The following is a 21,507-nucleotide window of genomic DNA, read 5'->3' as shown; positions in this document are numbered from 1 at the left end:
GATGAAGTGCCGCTCCAGTTTTGAAAATACTTTCAATATTGAATGGGCCTTAGGTTTAGCTGTTTTGAAGAGACATCATCTGAATATTTGTTTGCAGTTTTCTGTGCATGTCTGTGCTTGCTGGATCACTTACTGAGCAGAGTGTGTCAAATCTCTCTGAGATCTACCCTGTAGTGTTATTCTTTAGACCTGCACCCCTGTACTTCGGTGACCAACCACACTGAACTCTGCCCACTCAATTCAGAGTCTGTGTATTTTCTTATTTAGGGCCACGTGTGTCCAGCAGATGGCACATTTCAGCTGTTGGCTTGAAAATTCCTGTTAACAGCAATGAATGAGTGAATAAACAGAAAAGTACTCGTAACTCAAAAAGGCTGCCTATGTAGAGAGCAACACTATTCTACTAACTTTGGTATTTCTGTCTGAAATCTCTATAGACAAAGAGGCTTAGATACTTTTATTGCTTGGAATTCAAAGCAGCCACTCCTTCCCTAAAAGCTAGAGGGCAGATGTACAAAGATGTGCAGGTGGGAAAAAAATCTCTGTCTGCACTTGTTTGAAACAGTAAGATACTTTATTGCACGATCCTTGGATCTGCAACACTGGGAGCAAAACAAGTTGCAGAGAGGGAGCCAAAATACATCTTCAAAGCCAATCTCGACTTGTATTTTCAAGAGCTCATGTTCTGCAGTACTTGAACGTATGTGCAATCAGCTTGTTTGTTCCGTGTGCTTTTTAACTTTATTGCACTGTGCAGCTGTTAAGGTAGTCTCACAGAAACAAGAAACTTTACAAATAGACTCCTTTTTGCCGTGGGGTTTTCACCTGATCACTGCTGTGCTTTGTTTTCTGTTTATTTGAGTCTGGGTGACTTCCCCTGTACTTGCTGCTTTCCTCTGGGGACCATTTGCCCTCTCAAACCCTAGGAGCAGCCTTTTGATCTGGACTGGGATGAGGGCTGCACTTACTCTCGCTGCTTAATGCTAGGTTTGCTCTTCTGCGGGTGCTTCCCTGGGCGGGGGAAAGGCTGTTGGCTCTGCCCCCCGGGGCTGTCCCGTGGGCGAAGGGCCGGGCGGGAGGCGTGGAGGGGCCTCCGGAGCGCTATAAAGGAGCGGCGGGCGGAGCGGGGCGGCTCCGGCCATGGCCAACTCGTCGCAGTGGCTGGAGGAGGGCGCGGGGCGCTGGCCGCCGCCGGCCGGGCCGTACAGCGAGGCGCAGCGCCTGGCGCTGGAGGAGCTGGTGGCGGGCGGCCCCGAGGCGCTGCGGGCTTTCCTGCGGCGGGAGCGGCTGCCCCCGTTCCTGTCGGAGCCCGAGGTGCAGGACATCGCCCGGGCCGCGCTGCCGCCCGCCGCGGGCCCGGAGCCGGCGGCACAGTCCTCGCCCGGCGCCTCGCTCGACGCCTCCTCGCTCACCTACTTCCCCGAGCGCTCGGACCTGGAGCCGCCGGCGCTGGAGCTGGGCTGGCCGGGCTTCGCCAGCGGCGCCTTCCGCGGGCTGACGCGGGTGGAGGCGCATTTCCAGCCCGGCTGCGGGGACAGCGGCAGCATCTACGGCTGCAAGGAGGCGGTGCGGCGGCAGATCCGCTCCGCGCGGCAGGTGAGCGCCCGGCACCGGGAAGCGTCTCCTTCCCGGGACAAGGCCAGGCGGCTTTGAAACCGCCCCTGTCGAGCAGAGAATGCCTCGTGAAAAGGACAGGCTCGAAAATATCCAAGGAGTGGCACTCTATATGGTGCGTCTCCGAACTGCCCCTTTCCCGGTTCCATCGCTCCGGAGGGGATGGGCCAAGAGCTCCCCGTTGCCCAGTGCCGCGCGGCTGCCTGGAGCCACTTCGTCCTTCTCCCCTCCACTTGCTCTTAAATACGCTCCCGTTTTGATTTACTATGCTGCTTCCTTATTTCTTTCCCACCCTCTTTTTTATATATTCTTAAAATAGGTTCAATATTTGCCAGCTTTTCCCCCCCCATATTGATGAAAACGTAGTCCGGGTTCTCTGGGTACTGCTAAGCTCCCTCGGGTACTTGGCACCTGTGAGCGATACATCCCGAGCGTGCCCTTTCCCAGCTCTCATAAGCAGCTGTTGCTTCCTTATCCTACGATGGATCCTGGGGTTCTGCCCGTGGGGAAGAGCAGGAGATGGCTCTCAAGGGAAGCTTTACTCAAGGAATTTGAGAGAATAATCAGATCTTGACTTGAAATATCGTGAGAATAATAAGTTGAAAACAAACCTCACTTTGATCTTAAATAGAGAGGTGAGATGTAAAGAGCAGTCAAATATTTTTTTTTTTGTGTTTCTTTTCATATTTGAAAAGTTTGAAACACTGTGAAAAACTTTAGTGTTGGAAATAGCCTCACCTTTTTCTTCTGGCAATGCTTTTGAGGAAAAGACATCTGTTCTCAGGAAAAAAAAAACCCTCTTGCCTAGGAAATAGAAACCAAATTTGTCTAACACAGAACTAAGAGAACTAGACTCCTGGTTTTGCCATATCTCAGGGTGAGGAAGAATATACCATATCACAGAAGACTGTACCATGTTCCATAACCACCAGGAAAAAAATGTGCGTGGGGAAATAGTTAATTTGAAAGTCAAATTCCTCATGTGCCGTCTCCTTTGGGATGCTGTGGAAATAGCCTAATGGTTTCTTCTAAAACTTGTTGCAGATGATTGCCTTGGTTATGGATTCCTTCACAGATACTGATATCTTCAAAGACTTCATGGAAGCTTGTAGCCAGCGGCAAGTTAAAGTGTATATCCTGCTAGATCAGTCTTCGTTTTCCCACTTTCTAAAAATGTGCAAGGATCTGGGAGTTGACCTTGAACAGGAAAAGGTGAGCCTTGTCATAATTAGAGGGGTAGGGAGCTGTTCCTCTTACAAGTGTAATCTGAGCTGTTGAAAGAAGAAACTATTATACCTGCTGCCACAGCTTCAAATGGGGGTTATGTACCTCCACCTCACTCTTGGAAGATTTGACTATTCTTGCATAAGGCAGCAATTAATAGAAAATCTGAAACCTTTGTAAGTGGATGTTACAGCTGCTTTCTGAGCATAAATACTAGTTGAACATTCAAGGAAATGCAGGAGGAATGTCCAGTTCCTAAAGCATGACTAGAGTTGCTTGGGCTCACCGGGACTTGGAAAGCTGATGGAGAAGCAGGTTCTTGGGAGTGTGTAGAATTTGGATCCCTACAGGATTAGGTGAAAGGAGTTTTTACAGTCACATTCTGCCCAGTCAGTTTGTGTGTTTGCCCTTTTTTGCCTCTTTGACTATTAAACAAGACAAAATTATCATTTGATTCCTAGAGAGTGACTCTTGTGCCAGTGCACAGCAACCCTTGCTAGTTCAAGGGAAATCAGGGATCATTATTGGGGTGTTACTCCTTTAAACAGAACTTTGAAATCCACCTGACTCTTGCTGTATCTTTAACAGTTGATGAGAGTTAGAATTATCACTGGGAACACATACTGCACCAGGTCGGGAACCAAAATTATTGGAAAAGTCCGTGAAAAATTCATGTTAATTGATGGCATCAGAGTGACGACAGGCTCCTACAGGCAAGTGCCAGTTTCTTTCTGTTGTTTAGCATGATTTCTTTACATTGAAAGGAAAACCATCAGTGCTGCAGAACTGCTTTCCTTATTGGATTTTATGTGTAACATTTATCCATAAAAGAGCCCACTGCTCATCAGCTGGATTATAAGAACAATGTAACTAATGTGATGAAAGTGAATTTTTAGTTAATACTTTGTTTACTGATTTTTTGAGTTAACTCACAATTTTCTCATTTTTCCACTGCTAGTTTTACATGGACAGATGGGAAGCTGAACAGCAGTAACATTTTGATCCTGTCAGGCCCTGCAGTTGCACACTTTGACCTGGAATTTCGGATTCTCCATGCACGGTCAAAGCCTATCAACCTCAAAGAGTTATCCAGCTGCAAGAAGAACAAGGTGTTGGACCAGCTGGTCAGGATAACAGTGGCTTCCAGAGACATGACCAGGGAAAACTTCCTGAGAATGGATTTTTTGTATCTGAGAGCATTTGTGGGAAATCTGAAGAGGAAGCGAAGCGGGCTGCATGCCTCGAGGGAGGCAGTGTACGTGCCAAACAATGCCCTGCACACCTCCCCTCCGCTGACTAAGAGGAATGGCTCTCTGGTTATGAGGCCACACTGGATCATAGAGAGATGAACTGCACATCTGTGCAGGGCGAGAAGCAGAACTTTAGGAACCACATCCAGCTGTCCCGGTCCAGCACTGTCTTACAGTGTGTTTGTGAGAGCAGCTGAGAAACAAACTTCAAAGGGAGAGAAAGTGAAACTGGAATTGTGATTTTGTTTGAAGACAGACCAGTATAAAGCCGTTATTGTCTTCTAGTATTCTGTTAGATTTTCATTTTTCATGTTTTGAGCTGATGGGTTGGCAGTGTCTTAGCTCAGTCACTCAACCCTTTTTCTTTTAAGGAATCTAGGTATCAAAAATCATATTGCCTAAAAGTCTTCCAAACATGAAAACAGGATAAGTGACTCTGAAATCAGTCTAAGCTTAGTCTTATTTGCATGAGCTCTCCACCATTTCATGACCCAGAACTGGAGTAACCCTAATCTAGAAACCAGTAGGTCGGTACCACACTACTAGTCCTCGAATGTTACATTTTCTTCACATGAAGCTGTGCTGGGAGGCAGAACCAGTTAATGTGTCAGGCAAACAAGGCTTTTGTAGCGACTGAATTTCAAGTGACCTTCATATTATAATGTATTGGGATTGTTGGACATCATGCAATAAATGTGTGCAAGGGATAGTATTCCTACAGACCCACTATGTTTGTAGTAGAGACAAATGAGACCAATCCCTTAGCATTACCAGGTATACTCTTTGGGTTCTTTATGGTTGCTGCTGCTGTCTGATCTTGTGGGAAAAGCTGAGTAGATCTGAAATCTCTGAAGCTGCTGCGTCTTCTCAAAAGCTCTACTTCCACCAGAAATGCAATGATATGAAACTCAGCAATAGAATAATTTATTTTTAAAGTTTCATGCAAGCTTGATTAGTATTATTTTTTTAAATCCGTCAATTTCTGGAGGAAAAAAAAACTCCAACAAAACCAAAACCAAAAAACCAAAACAAATAAAACCCCAACCCAAACCAAAAAAATCCAACTCAAATGAATAAACTCTCCTCCCAAACAGCTGTACATTGAGGCACTGGAATTCCAGCAGCCTGCCAGGGCAGAAACTCATTAGTCCAATTCAACCATGGCAGCTGTGGGCAAAGCCAAAGTTTATTATTTCTCAAGTTGTTCTTGAGGCTCTTCTACTGCAAAGCACTTGTGTACATGCTTGTGTGAGTGTCTTGTGGGTTCTGGGCTTCAAAGGGTAAGGTTCAAACTTAGCTGGGGAGTTTCATAAGTGTCTCTGGTAAACAGCAGTAGGATAACATTAAACTGGACATGGGGAGGTTACAAAAATGGTCTTTATAGACAATGCAATAATGTGTTGCTTGGATACAACTAATCTGGGCCCTTTTTCTTCTGCACTTACAATCATGGAAATGGAATAATTGTGACTCTCCTAATCTGTAAATATTCAATAGTTTATAGTTTCATAGTCTTAACTTTCATGCAGGTATAAAGAAATTTGAAATATGTATTTTTATTTTAAACTATATATTCCATAGACTCAAAACCCATACAGTGTTGTACTCTATGCAAAATATTGTTTATACAATCATATTTTCACAATAATTATCTGTATATATTTTCTCAAATATAACTTTTTTCCCTTTGTTAATTATCTCATTACTTCAATGAGCAGCTCTTTCCATGTGCTATTAGTAGGAGATTTTCTCAACAGTTGCTAATATATTGATGATACAAAATACTGTGGTAAAAGTTGTGTTTGTTTTTAATAGAGTGGGCTTAATCTAAAACCTACATTGAAATGTATAGCTAAAATTTTAAGAACATCTTTAATTAGAACTGAATAACCTCTCTTACAAGGGGTTACCTACAGACTTAGCATAATAAGGGACCACGGAGGTACAGCATTGTGAAGTGCAGTCTGTGTTACTCACCATAACTGCACTGTTAGCATGACAAGTTATTAATGAAGAGAATTATTAATAAGAATATGAAATGTGATTAGATTTTTTTCCATAAGTGTAAATTTTTAGCAGCATTACTAAACTTATTAGAACCTGTTTATTTGGGCTCCTTTTTTTATAATTCCACAAACTCTAAGTCTACATCAAATTTGATTCGATAATAACTTTCGTGACTGTATTTTGGTTAAACAGTCTGCAAGGAGCCTGTGGTAGGGCATAGCTGGATCTTTTAGCTATTACTGTGATTTTTTTCTTTCTAGTCCTTCAGCTGCCTGGTGTAAAGTGAAACAGTTGTGGTGCAAGTAGTGCAGGGACATCTGTCATTGGAGAAGGGAAGTGATCAGCTTTACTTAATTAATGAGCAAGAACTTTTGGGAAGTGATCTTTCAATCCTGTTAAATCCTATGTGCTCCCCCACATAAGGGGAGAATGTTACAGAATGACAGAATGGTTTGCATTGGAAGGGACATTAAAGCTCATCTCATTCCATCCCCTGCCATGGGCAGGGACACCTTCCACCAGCCCAGGTTGCTCCAAGCCCCGTCCAACCTGGCCTTGGACACTCCCAGGGATGGGGCAGCCACAGCTTCTCTGGGCAACCTGTGCCAGGGCCTCCCCACCCTGACAGGGGAGAATTTCTTCCTAATTTCTAGTCTAACCCTCCTCTCTTTCAATTTGAAGCCATTCCCCCTTGTCCTGTCACTCCAGACTCTTGTAAATAGCCTCTCTCAGTTTTTCATGTAGAAAAAGAAGGCCACTGGAAGGCCACAGTTAGGTAACCCCAGAGCCTTCTCTTCTTCAGGCTAAACAAACTTATACACTTTGTTCTAATAACAGGACCGGTACCTGAAAGGCTTGGCTTATCCTGGGCCTTTGTTCTCTGTATTTTGCTCTTCCCTTCTTTTTTAAATTTATTTATTTTTTGATGGAACTCATTTTGTACCATGAAAAATGTGGCCAAAAACATAAGGAAGACTTAAATACTGGAAGCGCTTGGGTGTTCTTATATTTCACCTGCAGATTACTTCCTTGGCTTCCAGAGTACTCTGTTCAGCAGGGAGATGGACGTGCAAGACCCAGGCTAAGAGTATTACTTGGAGTTTTATAAACCTGATCCAAATTTACACACTATTGCCTCACATAAAGGGAGATTAGACATCGGAATGGGCCGTCCAGAGAGGTGGTGGACTCCCTGTCCCTGGAGGTATTTAAGAGAAGATTGTACGTGGCACGTGTCTGGTTGACATGGTGGTGATCACAGGTTGGGCTCGTTGATGTCAGAGATCTTTTCCAACCTAAATGATTTTGTGATTCTTTGTTCCTGTTTATAGTTAACTGTTACTCAACCAACCATTGGGCAATGCCAACACACCCACCCACATCTCAGTTTACTGGACATTAGATGTTATTAGGTGCTAATAACAACTCGGCTGCCTCTCGAATGCAAAGATTTCGCCGTAAAGCCCAGTCTTATGAAGAAAAAAAGGAAAATCTGCTACTTATCCTGTGAGGTGGGAGGGGCCTCGGGAGGGAGCGGGGGGGGGGGTGTCGCCATGGCAACTGGGAGCGTCACGTGGGCCCCGCGCGCCGCTTCCGGCCGCCCTCTCACCCCAAGATGGCGGCGCCCGTGGGCCCGGTGAAGTTTTGGAAGCCGGGTGAGGGGTGCGGGGGACACAGTCCCGGGCCGGGCCGGACCGGGCCGGCCGTGGTGTGAGGGGTGCGGGGGACAGAGCCCCGGGCCGGGCTGGCCGTGGTGTGAGGGGTGCGGGGACAGCCCCGTTCCGCTGGCCCGCCGCGAAAGCGGGCGGCGTAGCCCCTCTCGGCTCTTTGGGGTTGCTGGAGCGTGTCCAGCGAAGGGCATCAAGACTTGTGAAAGGACTAGAGAATGTGTCTTATGAGGAGCGGCTGAAGGAGTTGGGTTTGTTTAGTCTCGAGAAAAGGAGGTTCAAGGGCACCTCATCGCTCTCTACAACTACCTGAAAGAAGGTTGTAGAGGGGTGGGGGCCGATCTCGTCTGTCGTGCCTGCAGTAAGAGGACAAGGGGAAATGGCCTTAAGCTGAGACAGGAGAGACTCAGATTAGGTGATCATTCCCCTCAGCGCCGGGAAGGCCATTACAAGGAATGGTAGGTGGGCTCGGGAGGACATGGACTCGCAGAAGGAGAGCCAAAAAGTGAAGGGCCTTGAAGATAGTTGAGAGAATGGAGTGTGCAACGTGCAGTGGGAGACTGAGGGAGCTGGGACTGCACAGCTTGGAAAAGAGTAGTCTCAGGAGGATCTTTTTAGTGTATATAAATACCTGATGGGGGGTGTAAAGAAGGTGGAGCCAGACTGTTCTTGGTAGTGCTTAAGCTGAAATAGGGGAAAGTCAGCTTAAACAGGAGAAAAACCTCTTGTGTGGCCAGGTTCTGGAACAAGCAGTGAGGCAGGTTGGGAGGTCTCCAACCCCACTGAAGGAGGACCTGAGCACTCCATGTAAGTGACCCTGTGGTAAGCAAGGTCAAGACCCAAGTCCAGAAGGTCTCCAGAGGTCCCTGCCAGCCTCTGCTGGGCCGTGACTCAGTGATCATTCCCTCAGGATTTGGGCAGCTCTATGCATTCCCCTTATCCCATAGGGGACCTTAATGGATCTGAGTCTGGTAACTTTTTAAAATTGGTCACCTCAAAGCTTTTCTGGAGGCAAGATTAGTTTAGCGAACACCTTCTTAATTATTTAAATATTATGATAATATATGTATATATACTATATATACATATATATATATAGTAATATGCTGACAGTGATGTATTAAAAAAACACAGAAAAGGCTGTGAAAGAAAACCAATGGGTGATGAGAAGCAATATCTGTTAACTTAATTGATTTGTCAAGATCCACATATTCAAATCCTTGGCTCTTAACTTCCCCATCTGTCCTGGGAAGTGAATAGTTATTGGAATAATTGCTAATCACTCTTAAAATTGGATCAGTTTGCTATAAAACTGCTTGGCAGCTCTGAATAGGGACTAACTGTTTTTAAACAGTTGGAGAAGCCCAAGTAAGCAAATCCTGCAAAACTGGGGAATCTTTCTCTTTGCTCTCAGACTTTCCCAGTTGAATCTGCAGTTGGAGATGACACATTCTGTTACTGAGATGAGTTTTTGTTTCTAGTTCACTTTCATGATTCAGCATTTTCAGCTGTCAATAGTTTTAAGATAACCTGCAGCAGGAATAAATCAGGTTTCAGTGCCTGAGGTAAATTCAGACCTGAAGTGAGGGACTTACCCCAAAAGTGGGCAAGGCTGAATGTTTATGCAGTTGATGTTAGTCAAGGGAAGTTCTGTTACATGTCTGACTGGCTTAAAATCAGTGGACATACTTCTGAGAAGGATATTGAAGGTATATCTGAACTGGTGCACAGAAAAAGAAGAAAGTTCCGAAGATCTTGCTCTATATTTTACTCATGTGCTTTTTTCCCTCCTGTTTCTTTTAAATAGAAAGATTGGGGGTTTTTTTGTGCTGCCACCTATGATTCCTCCTTGTAAGAAACATGTTTATTTTGGCTGTATTGTGATGCAGTAAACAGAAGTGTTTTCTTCCAGTTAAAATTTACTTCTGCCCTGTAGGCACGGAAGGCCCTGGTGTGGGTGTGTCAGAGGAGAGACAGAGCCCTGCTGAGAGCAGTGCCGTGACCATCATCTATAATCCTTATGCATCCCTTTCTATTGAACAGCAAAGACAAAAGCTGCCTGTTTTTAAGGTACAGGAGTTCTTTTTGTTTTATTGAATCTGTTGTATGATGTCTGGCTCTTACATCTTTATTTTGAAAGAGCAGTATAGAATCACTTTGCAACATAAAATAATAATTTTATGACCATAATTTTATGCTCTCTAGTGCAATTGATCGTTCTGTTTGACAACTGTAACTGACAGTTTTAAGGGCTTTGTTGATTTATATTATTTACTAAATATTTATAGATTTTAAAGGACTGTTTAGCTTTTGGCAGTGAGCTCCATGTAACAGGAAGTTACTGTGTCTGTTAGATATATAAATATTGTAATTTTAATAGTTTTCTTATTTTTATACTGTTTTTTATGTTGAAATGTCATCTTCTCTTTCAGCTAAGAAATCATATACTTTACCTAGTGGAGAACTATCAGACTCTGGTGCTTATTGGGGAAACAGGTTGTGGGAAATCAACGCAGATTCCACAGGTAAGTGTCTGTTTAGCTTGGTAATATCAGGTATTCTCCCAGGGGATTTTACATGAAATAATAAACAGGACCAGGAAGAAGCACGTAGTGTGGAGAACTAACACCTCGTTGTCTCCACACCATGAGCAGTGCCTCTCTTACCCCCACTGTTTGTTGCAGTACCTGGCAGAAGCTGGCTGGACAGCTGAAGGAAGAATTGTTGGAGTGACACAACCTCGTCGGGTTGCTGCTGTTTCAGTGAGTGTCCAGATTTTCCCACTGTGTTGTTCATTGTAACCTCCAGTTTATTTGGTTTTGCTGAATAACAGGAATCACAACTGCATGAGGTCCTGAATGAATAGACTCTTCTGCTTATCTTCCTCACAGAGTTGCTGGTGTTATACTCTAAATGCAACCTGATTAGTGGGTCTTGCCAAACATTCCAAGTCCAGAATTGCGGATGTAGAAGCTTTGAAGTAAAATTGAGTGATGTCAGCAGAACTGTGTATGGAAATTAAGGCTGCACAGGGCTGAGCTGTTATTGATTTGGGACTAGAACTGTGCTTGTGTGACCCTTATCTTCTTTTGCAAGGTGAAACAGTGATGTAAAGCTGTGTGAAGTAATGTACCAGTGGAAGAAAGAAGGGGTTGTGTACCTAGCAAATCATATAGTTTTTTGAGTCTTTGTTCTGTGTTTTTTGTTGGTTTTGTGGGGTGTGGATTTTTCTCTTTCCCCTTGTAAAAGTGTTGGGCAAAAAAGAAACAGTTTTATTGTGAGAAATCTTTGCATATATGTGGTATGTCTTGGAGAGCATAATGTCAGCTGGATGTGCTTGGAGAAGGAGGAGGTGCTGAGGTCAGTGACTTGTGCTCTCTGCTAATAGTCTGCATGCAGTGCTCCTTGTCTTCATAACTGCTGCCAGACACTGACTTCGTGGGTGAAGTTTCTGCTGCAGTGTTCTTTTTGTACACAGAACTGAGGTGCCATCCTGTAACTGTCATTTTGCCTGTTCTTTAGAATATAATAAAGTGTATCTGCAACAAATCAGCTTCTACCTCTGGTAAAAATGTAGTAGATTGAGCAGCTGTACAATTTGCCATTTTAAATCATCCTGTATTTTTTGACCAGATCCAACATGGTTAAAGGAACACTCTCTAGCAGTGCTCTGCATCTTGTGCTTTCAGTCTGCCTGCAGTGTCCTCCCTTTTCTCCTTCATAGGACATCCAGCTGACAGAGCACAGTTCCACAGGAGATGTTGTATGTGCTGCAATGAGTTCTCACAGCAAACTCAACTCTCTTTTCCCTTTCATATCTTACACATTATTTTTAAGCCTGAAATAAAAAGATTATTCAATTCAGGCTTAGTATATAGACACAGTAGGATTATTCTTTAAGAATGTTGTTGCAAACAGCCCGGGCTCTGGCTGTTGCAGGGAGATGAGAAATATGGTTGATGATTTATTGCTTCGTCTTGAACTGAAGGTGATCTTTTGTCTTCATAGGTGACTTATCTGCTCTCCCATGGGGGTTGTCAGAAACAAAGATAGGTCACTGCAAAGGTATAAAGCATAGTTTAGAAATTCCTGAACTTTTGCTTGTGTTACCCAGGCTGACAATTATCCTGAATTCTTGGGCTGAAAGTGATGGAGTGATAAGATTCCAAGTGAAGTAATGACTTCACTCCCTGTTCATATGGCTTAGAGTGTCACTCAACTGAAAGTAGCTTGTTCTTGGAATTCTGCTGGGATTAATGTATGTATGGTAAAGTTTTATTTTGTATTTAGATGTCTTTGTGGCTTGTAATGATACAAGGATGAAGTGTGCTCTGAGCTGTTTGTTTCTTGTTTGTGATAACCTCTTCTCTCAGGTTGCAGGCCGAGTTGCTGATGAAAGAGGTGCAGTGCTGGGACATGAAGTTGGATATTGCATTCGGTTTGATGACTGCACAGATCCAAAGGCTACAAGAATTAAGGTGAAACATGAACAGTGTGTGGTTGCTCTGAGAGGTTTGGCTGAAACTCTTCAAGTACTTTTGCAAAATTAATGAGAACTTTGTGATGCCCAGTCAAGAGAATAGATAGCATTTCAGCTTTCCAGCTGGGTACCCTAAAAGTGTGCTTGAAATGACTGTGGCTGTCCAAACCTTAATATGTTCTATTCTGATAGTCTGACAAAGCACCATCTAAAAGGCATTTTCAAGGTATGGCCAACTGTTGGTTCTGTGCTGGTGTGACCTGCACATCACTCGAGGGCATAGTGAAAGGCTGCAATGAATCACAGATAAAAAGTATCCTCCCCACCCTAAAAATAGATTTGGATTAAAAGCACAGATAAAACCCAAGATGAGTAGGCTAACTGAGATAATTTGGTGTGGATTAAATACAGCTTTGCAGCTGTTCTTCAGTGCTGTGAGCAATGTTAATGCTGCTTGTGTTGGTACAGAAGAGGGTTTGTGTTTTAGTTGTGCTGGAACAGCAGTGATGATGAATGAGAAAATTTGCTTTTTGATTTTTTTTTTCTGAGGCTGGTATCCCTTTTACAGTGAAAGAAATTGAGATGCTTGTTCACAAATGGCAGCTTTTTTTTTTCGGTGCGTGATGATTATTCATTTAGAGTTGGAAAATTGGAGCGTTTTACCACCAGTTCTTGCCTAGTTCAAGGCCACAGTTGGAGTCACAGTTCAAATTACCTTTTGGTGGCTGTAAAAGGCCGGTTTGTTTCCACTGTCCAGTAGCAATAATGTATTGAAATGTTGCCTTTTGTTGAAATGTTAAGGTTTGTGTTCTGGTCAGGAGTGTGTGGCAGATATTAAGGAGCCAGCTTTGAGAGGGTCCAGACTGGGTTGGCACACAGGATGTTACTGATGGAGCAGGTTTAGCCAGGTACAGACAAGAGTGAAGAAACTTCTATTGCCATCCAGTGCTGTCAATCTGATTTATTTTTAAGAACAAAAATAACTAACTTTAGAAATTCCATACTGATTAAAAAGCAATCACTCTGCTTATCTCTGTGTTAGCACTCAGAAATACATATTTGGCTTCCATAGCTAAAAACAAATCAATTTAATAGAACATGAGAAAATTAAAGGCAAGGAAAAATTTAGGCAAAACCCAAGAAAATCATCTTTAAAACTTACATGGCTGATCAAGGCTACCGAAGAGGGATTTTTTTTTACATTTTTCTTTGTATTCACTTTCAGTTTCTAACTGATGGTATGCTGGTGAGGGAGATGATGGCTGATCCTTTATTAACGAGATACAGGTAAGGAAACATGGAATGAATGCTTGCTGAAGTGTAATTTGGTAAACAACTGCATTCTTTTAGCTGTTATTATAGTGGTTATTATAGATTATTAGTGGCTATTAAATACCTCAAAATGTGAAAATTATTGTAGATGTTTTGACTTTTTATGTTGTAAAGACTGTTCGAAAATCAGTTGATCATTGTAGCACCAAACCCAGTAGGATCTTATGCTGTAGTTTTGGAACAAAAGCTAAATGGGCCTCATGGAGCCTGAATTGCTTAATTTGATAGTTCTAAATTCACTTTTTCTTTCTGATGCTAACAAATTTTTAAAAATCAACAAAACCCCAGGCTTTTCTAGTATCCAGAAAACTGATGCAGTACAGTAAACACAGACCTTTTTTCTTCTACCTCTTTCCAAAAACTAAAGAGCAGTGTGTATGTACCATGTGGTGTTATCTACATTTTTCTCCCTGTTTCATTGCTGCAAGTCTTTTTAACTTCCAGCTTTTTAAGTGGATTTGAACAGTAGTAGTCCACCAGCAGATTTCAAATAATGGTATTTCTAGAAGACAGGAAGACACTGATTCTAGTGTCAATCAAATAATTTCCAAAATCTTATCTTTCTGCTTTATTCACAGTGTCCTCATGCTGGATGAAGCTCATGAAAGGACTCTTTATACAGATATTGCCATTGGCTTACTAAAAAAGGTTATTCTCTTTTAATTCACAGTTCTCTGTAATTTTTATTCTTTAATTTTAATACAGTTCTCTGTAACTGTTTTAATTTTCATACTTTTCATGAAACTTCTGGTCCTGATGGCTAATAAGTGAATCCATTTGAGGGAGGGTGATTGCTGCTTCCTCATTTATCCTGCAGCTTATTGTACATTTCGATCATCTGACACTCAGGATCCTCGGTGTCCTCTCCCTGATGCTGAAATCTCTCCTTAGATGATGATATCAGAAAGACAGTGTTCATTCTGCTGCTGCTGATCATGTGAAGTGATCTGATAGGGGGTTGTTGGCAACTTTCAATCTACTAAAGATCTGACTCCCACCAGAATTTAAGAGTAAATTATAGTGATAACAGACTGAATTCCTTTAAAATGAAAATATAAAACTCCAAACAGTCATCAGTTTTTTAGGTTTATGGGGAGATATGGGTGCTTCATTCATCAGCTGTCTTGTAGTTTCCAAGTATTTTTACAGAGAAGTTTCTGGTAATCTGGATGCTCTAAAACTTGGTTCTAGCCTTGTGTCTTAGAAAATAGTTTTGACTCTGGTTGTTGTTGGTCTCTGTCCCAGGTTCAGAAGAAGCGTGGGGATCTTCGACTCATTGTGGCTTCAGCCACCTTGGATGCAGAGGTACAGCTTATGGATTTGGTGTGAAATGAAGTGACCTTAAATGGCATCTCCACTGCTTTTTGTTCTCTGTGCTGCTTGTGAAGCGTCACTGTGAATTGGAGAGGAAGGAGTGCAGGAAAAAACCCTGCTGTGGTTAAATTGCTGTTTGATTTTCATTTATTAGCAAACCTGGAATTGAGTTTAAATTTGAATCTGCTTTTCATATGTTGATACCTCCTTTCTTCTTGGTGGTGGTGGTGTGTAAAAAGATGTTCTCTTGGCTTAACCTTGACATCAGTTTAGTTCTGATTTGAGTGACCACAGACCAGTAAAAATAAGTGATAAATGAGTAGATTTAATTTCACTGAGATCTTACTAGTTCCCTGATTGGCTTGTAGCCTGTAGATACTTAAGTAATGTACTATAAACGTCGTTAATTTAATTTTGAGTGTGAACAGAAGAAGAATTCTCTTAGATCTGAGCAGTGTTTCATCCAGCCCTGTGTTCTGTCTGTCGTGGCAGCAACAACAGGAGCTGCTGTTTAGGGAGAGCACGTGAGCCTGTGCACCTGCTGTGGGTCTGTTCTCTCTGAGCTGCCTCAGCATCTGCAGTGGTTGTAATAGTGGTATTAGGCAGCACATTCCTGCTGTTTCCTTCTAGTATGTGTTTATGGACCTGCTGTTTGCTAATTTGTCTTTGCTTCTGCTCCATGGAGCTCTAAGTCTCCAGGACACCATGTGAGAGCAGTTTTCAGAAGTTTGCCACCTGCTGTCTAATGAAGTACTTTATTTAATTTCTTTCAAACCTGCTAGTATCATCAAGGATCTCCTAGTTCTAGTAGTGTGGGATTCGTGTTTTAAAAAAACCCCATCCCAAACCCCAGTTTTACATTTAGTTTGTCACCTTTGATTCTGTAAACCTCTGCTGTGTCTTCTCAACCTTCTGATCCCCAAGCACAGCCCCAGCCTTTTCAGTCTCTCCTCATAAGGCAGCTACTCCATCTCCTCTATCACATCCGTTCCTTTTTTCCATACTTCTCCTGACTCTGCTGTCCTTAATGAGATGTGGTGGTGAGAGTGCATATAGCACTGAAGATGTAGGTACCCTGACATTTCCTTAAGTGGCAAGTACCATATGCCATAAATGTTGATAATATGTTGTGCTTTGGTAGTGCTTTGCATTATAATGCAAAATTTTAACTGCCAGAAATCACCTTTCAAATAACTTACAGTTAATATGAAAGTAAGTTAAAAGGAGCAAAATGATTGGTGCGACCATATAAACATTTGTTTAATACAGAAAGTTTATGGTTATCTCTATAGTGGTTGTAAAAGTTGAGATGAATTATTTGTGTACTTAAGTTCATTCTTTTGCTGTTATTTACTGAAAATACTTCATGGCAATAAATCTAAATTTATGAAGGTGTCTCACAAAATAAATAGAAAAATCAAAAACTTAGGTAAATCTGCCTAACTCTGCTTTTACTAAGGGACATCTTGGTGTTCAGTAAGAGCTGGAAAATCATTCAGCCAAAAATGGATGAGACTGTACAAGCCCTACCCAAAACTTTTCTCACCAATCATTTAAGTTCTTAGCTTTGACTTTGTTAATGTGATAGATCCAACAAGATTTAAGTATCTGCTTTTTCCAACTGTATCAGCTGATACAATTAATTTTATTATCTCTTTTGGATTTTTTCTTCTCAAAGTAATAAACATGCAAGACTGTATTTGTTCTATACACCTGAACCCCAGGGAGAATAGAAGGCAAAAAAATCAACGTTTCACATTTTTTAGTTGGTACTGTCAAATTTATGAAGTAAACATCCAAGTAGTAATTTAACTGCTTCATGGCTTTAGGTTTCTCCATCAATTCCTCGAATTATCAAACTGGAAGTGGTTTTGTTTTTATTTTAACACAGAAATTCAGGGATTTCTTTAATCAAAATGATACCAGTGACCCAAGCAAAGATACCAGTGTGATCCTTACTGTGGAGGGGAGGACATTTCCAGTGGACATCTTTTACCTACAGAGGTGTGTTCCTGTCTGATCTTGTCAGTGGGGAGACTGCAACTGTGGTATCGTTTTGTCTGGGTTAGAGCTCAGAAATTCCCAGACCAATCGTAAGGAAGGCATACAATTCAATTTGGGAAACATTTGAATATTGCTCATACCAGGAGACACCTTTTAAAGCTTGCTGTGGTATAAAAGAAATAAATCAGTTGCTGAAGGCTGGTTGCCAAGGATGCACCATGAGCTAAATGTGGTGTGGGTGATGTCTGGTGTCCAAAGCTGCTCTGTTCTTTTTGGAGGGAAGAAGTATGTACCCACTTTTCTGCTCATGTCTCTGCTGTTTTCTCTCCCTATAGCCCTGTTCCAGACTATATAAAATCAACTGTGGAAACTACAATGAAAATTCACCAGATGGAGAATGATGGTGATATACTGGCATTTTTAACTGGCCAGGTATAGACATCATCAATTCTTTCTTGTTTTACTGTGCTGTATTGTGGGCTTTGTGAAGCCTCCTCAGTCTCCTGCTTTCCTTAGTTGTGCTTACTTTAATCTTGGTAAAGATGACAAACATTTCTGTATTGATGGGGGCAAAATTAGATGAGTCCCAAAGGCTTACAGAAAAAGTATGGCCTAAATTTATCAAAGCTAGTGATGGATGATAGTTTTTCTCATTTAATGCTGTATTTTTTCAGCCTTGTTACTGAGTGGAGCAGTGTATGGTTTGTTGGTGCCAGTCACACATACACAGCTGTTAAATTGGCAGTGAGTTATCATTAATAGCTAAAGTAAATGGAATTTACATTTGTTAGGCTTAGCATCTGAAATGTTTGACAGGAAAACAAATTGCTATGAGATAAAAATTTACTGGTTTCTTCTGTTCTATTTATGCTTGTCAGCTCACTTTGCAGCTGAAAAGAGCAAATGGGAAGTAACTTATCATTTTTCCAGTGAGGAACCACCTTGAAGAGCTTCAAAACCATCTTGCACATTTTCAAAAGAAAGTCCTTATTCCCATTATTGATTTAACTTTGGAAGAATGAATTTGATACCTCATGAGGCAACGTTTGAACATTTTGTTGTATGTGTTAAAGAGTGAGATGCCACAGTTCAGATTAAATGTGAAGTTGAACAATAGGTGTCAGTGCTGTTCCTGTGTCATTCCTGATCCAGTCCCACAGCATTCTGCACTGTGAGATAGACAGGAAAATATACCTGCGTTCTCCTGAACTTTGTTCAATCCTCCCCTTGTGATTTTGCTCATGTATTTGTGGTGTGACATTGTCTCAAATAACAAAAAACACAAGTATTTATATATAGGTATATTTAATATGAATAGCAATTTATGTAAGAACATTTAAACATTGAAGGAGCTAGTCAAATCCTGGAGTTTGGCCAAGTAAAATAATAATATTTTCGTGTATTTAGGTGATAGCTATGTGATATGAAAGTGAAACCTCTCTCTTTCTGTGCCCCGTGCTGCTCTGGCTCTAGGAGGAAGTGGAGACTGTTGTTTTCATGCTCATAGAACAGGCTCGGGCCCTTGCTCGCACTGGAATGAAAAAACACCTCCGTGTTCTCCCCATGTACGCTGGGCTGCCTTCTCCTGAGCAAATGAAAGTGTTTGAGAGAGTCCCTCACACTGTCAGGAAGGTGAGGCTATTGTTGTGTCTCAGTTTCTACCACCCAGAAGGGTGTCTGCGTCACACAGATTGGATTTATCAGGTTCACAACATGGGATTATTGCAAATGCTTATTGAGGGAGACTTTCTACATCTCCCAACACTGCCTGTCAGTTTTCAAGCTGGTGAACCAAGAACACGTTCTCTGGCTTCCCTTTTCATATTTGATCACTCCTACACATGTCAGCTCTAAGTCTCCCATCTACCTCATCAACTTTGCAATTTTTAAGTGTCTTCATACAACTTTGTAGTTGTCTTCATCCAGTTGCATCTTCTTACACTCTGAACTCCTCTGCTTTTACCTTTTTGTGTTTTGTGGTTTTTTTTTTTTTTGTGATCTAAAAGCCTGGGGCTGTTTTCCACCAGTAATGGAAGATTTAGTGCCAGAGCGGGTAAGTGCCATAGTTTCACCTAAGAAACAAGATAAAACTTGATTTTAGTAGAAAAAAAGCTTTGTTTTGACTTCTACAAGTCTTGTTTGGACATTTAATGTCACAGGAGTGTATAATTGGGTATGATTAGTGCTTTCTGCTTAGGCAGGGCCTGTGTTGGGGCTGAAGTAAGCTGAAAAAACTACACTGGGGTGACTTGATAAAATTCTTATCCCTGCTGGAGGCTGACAAGTGAAATTGTTCATCTGGCATGGGAGAATATTGAGTATAAATACTTCTTTTCTCTCCAGGATATGACATTAGTCAATTAACCTTCAAGATCTACTTCTTAATTTCAGATGAAATAAGGATTAAATTTCACACTGTCTGGGAACAATTATTTTTAATATTTTAGGACATAACTATAAGTGAATGTCTGCAGGAATGCTGAACATGGAATGCTCGATCAACTTTGTTCCCTTTCTCTCCCCCACCTCACTCCAGTGTACAAGGAACAGTTCAGTATAACTGAGAAGCAGAAAGAAAATATTTTTAGTTTGCTACATAAGAACACTTGATTTACAGTCAGTTAATCTTTTTCTCTGCAAACACTGCCAAGTTCTTTTTATGAAGAGAGAATAAATTTGAATAAGAAACTGATTGTGAAGCTGTGAAAACTGGGCTTATTTCAAGCCGACAGCTCCTTCTGCTTCTTGTGCTGTATCCTTTTGTACTCTGGAGTGTTTAGTGGAACTGTCATGTGTGAGGCCTTTCACTTGGCTTGTATTTGAGCCCTGGTGCACTGGTGCAAAGGCCTGCTGGTGTCATGGAGGTTGGGGAGTTCACAGTGTCCTCGCTGTGTTTGCAGGTGATCGTCGCCACCAACATCGCTGAGACGTCCATCACAGTTCACGGCATTGCATTTGTGATTGACTGTGGCTTTGTGAAGCTCCGGGCCTACAACCCCAAAACAGCCATCGAGTGCCTGGTGGTGGTGCCCGTGTCCAAAGCCTCTGCCAACCAGCGGGCAGGACGCGCGGGGCGGAACCGCTCCGGGAAGTGCTACCGCCTGTACACAGGTCAGGCCGGCAGGGGAGGGAAGGTGAACCTGCTGCTCTGACTGCCATTTTTAGTCACAATGCTTTTAATTTTAGCGTTAGATTAAGGAGAACTAAACTGTGTTTGTTCTTTCATCAAGAGAAAGAAATTTCCCTTTGTTATTCCTCTGGCTTATTTAGAAACACACTGTTCATATGTGCTAAGCATTGGAAACTGAATCCTTTTATGAATCAGAAGCACAAATTGAGCAGGGTCAGCAATTAGCAACCTGTTATGTTAATGCAACTCTTAAAGTGGCAAGTCTACTAAGAAGTTTGTTCTTTAATGATTTTTGGTTTCTGAGTGGTGGCTTCAATTTATAATATTCACCAGGGATGCTTTCTTTACTAAAGTCTGCATTAGACTGTGCATATAATGAAAAGGCTCTGGAAATACTTTAGATAACTGAGGGAAAACTTCTTTGTGTCCCTTTTTTTTCCTAGGAATAGCAGCCAACCCCAAATTCTTCCCTTAAATCAATGACCCTGGCACTGTACAAAAATTACTGTTAGAAATAAATCTCTTGACCCCTTGCAGTGTCCAGAAAGCTGCAGTCCAAGTGTCTGTTCTCAGCTGTTTGATGAGAAAAGGCTTTGCAGCTGAGCACTGCCATTGCTGATGTGCCTCAGGTCCCCTTTAGTTCTACTGGAGCTTTGAGACTGAGAGAGATCAAGCATTTTCCTTTAAAATGTGTATGTGCTTGCCAGAAATTGCCACATTAAACCAAGACGTGACTTATAGTCTTAATTTATGTGTCGAGTAAGAATCAGGAGACAATGTGTGCTGAATAACATCCAAGCTTACATAGCTTTGTAAGTGTTTTACTGGAGAAACCATGACTACACTGAAGATATTTTTGTGTGCTCAAGAACTGGTCTAGTGAGTGTTTTAAGGAGCAATTTAAAGGAGGAAAAATAGAAAAGAGAAGAAAGTGCACTGAATGGAAAACAGCAGAGAAACGTACACTGTCTTTATCTCAGGGAAGGTTTGAGAGAGACCAGAGACAGAAAAGAGTTCTGTAGAAATGAAAATAATGTAGCATGTGCCTTTTTCTTCACTGCAGAAGAGTCAATGGAAGGTAAAAGGCTTTTGACCTTATATGAACTATTTTTCCAGACTTAGTCTTTATAGTGAATGTGCTTTTAAAAAGCATTCTTAAATAAAATGGTTTTTTAATCCTTAATCTCTATTTTAAATATGTATTCTAAACCTCCTTTTGTTCGAGTAGTTACTAAAAATAGTGTCCTTATACTGAAAACATGCTGGTTTTGAACTTATCCATGTCCCTTCTTTAAAAATACCTTTTTTGTAGCATTTTGCACTCCGCCTTTTATTTTCTGACAAAAACATTACACAGAAGAGAAACAAAGCATTTCCAGATTTCTGCAAAGAATTTATAGCATTTTAAATTGAGATAGGGGTGGGTCAGCTACAAAAAGAGCAGTGTAGCCAAACCTATTGAATTTCTTTTTAAATTAAAGTATC

The 21,507-nt window shown here is 41.7% G+C and overlaps 2 protein-coding genes across 3 annotated transcripts in view; both read left to right on the top strand.

Annotated features, from left to right (window-relative positions):
* Positions 1 to 1,119: 1,119 nt before the first annotated feature.
* LOC116795335 (protein FAM83D-B-like) lies at positions 1,120 to 5,695 on the top strand. Its single transcript, XM_032704983.1, has 4 exons — positions 1,120 to 1,596; positions 2,659 to 2,826; positions 3,427 to 3,551; positions 3,797 to 5,695. The coding sequence occupies exons 1-4, from the start codon at positions 1,141 to 1,143 to the stop codon at positions 4,185 to 4,187; spliced, it is 1,140 nt and encodes a 379-aa protein (XP_032560874.1). The 5' UTR covers positions 1,120 to 1,140; the 3' UTR covers positions 4,188 to 5,695.
* Positions 5,696 to 7,710: 2,015 nt separating this feature from the next.
* DHX35 (DEAH-box helicase 35) overlaps positions 7,711 to 21,507 on the top strand; it is a 28,229-nt gene continuing 14,432 nt past the window's right edge. For both annotated transcript variants that reach the window (XM_032704981.1, XM_032704980.1), the window contains exons 1-12: positions 7,711 to 7,750; positions 9,699 to 9,832; positions 10,195 to 10,287; positions 10,447 to 10,524; positions 12,136 to 12,240; positions 13,468 to 13,529; positions 14,153 to 14,222; positions 14,820 to 14,879; positions 16,780 to 16,892; positions 17,228 to 17,324; positions 18,366 to 18,524; positions 19,793 to 20,003. In XM_032704981.1, the coding sequence (XP_032560872.1) occupies positions 7,711 to 7,750; positions 9,699 to 9,832; positions 10,195 to 10,287; positions 10,447 to 10,524; positions 12,136 to 12,240; positions 13,468 to 13,529; positions 14,153 to 14,222; positions 14,820 to 14,879; positions 16,780 to 16,892; positions 17,228 to 17,324; positions 18,366 to 18,524; positions 19,793 to 20,003 (1,222 nt within the window). The remainder of the gene's footprint in view (positions 7,751 to 9,698; positions 9,833 to 10,194; positions 10,288 to 10,446; positions 10,525 to 12,135; positions 12,241 to 13,467; positions 13,530 to 14,152; positions 14,223 to 14,819; positions 14,880 to 16,779; positions 16,893 to 17,227; positions 17,325 to 18,365; positions 18,525 to 19,792; positions 20,004 to 21,507) is intronic.

The sequence above is a fragment of the Chiroxiphia lanceolata genome, chromosome 17, assembly GCF_009829145.1.
Source record: "Chiroxiphia lanceolata isolate bChiLan1 chromosome 17, bChiLan1.pri, whole genome shotgun sequence".
Classification (NCBI taxonomy): Eukaryota; Metazoa; Chordata; class Aves; order Passeriformes; family Pipridae; genus Chiroxiphia; species Chiroxiphia lanceolata.
This window is presented reverse-complemented; position numbering and strand designations above follow the sequence as displayed.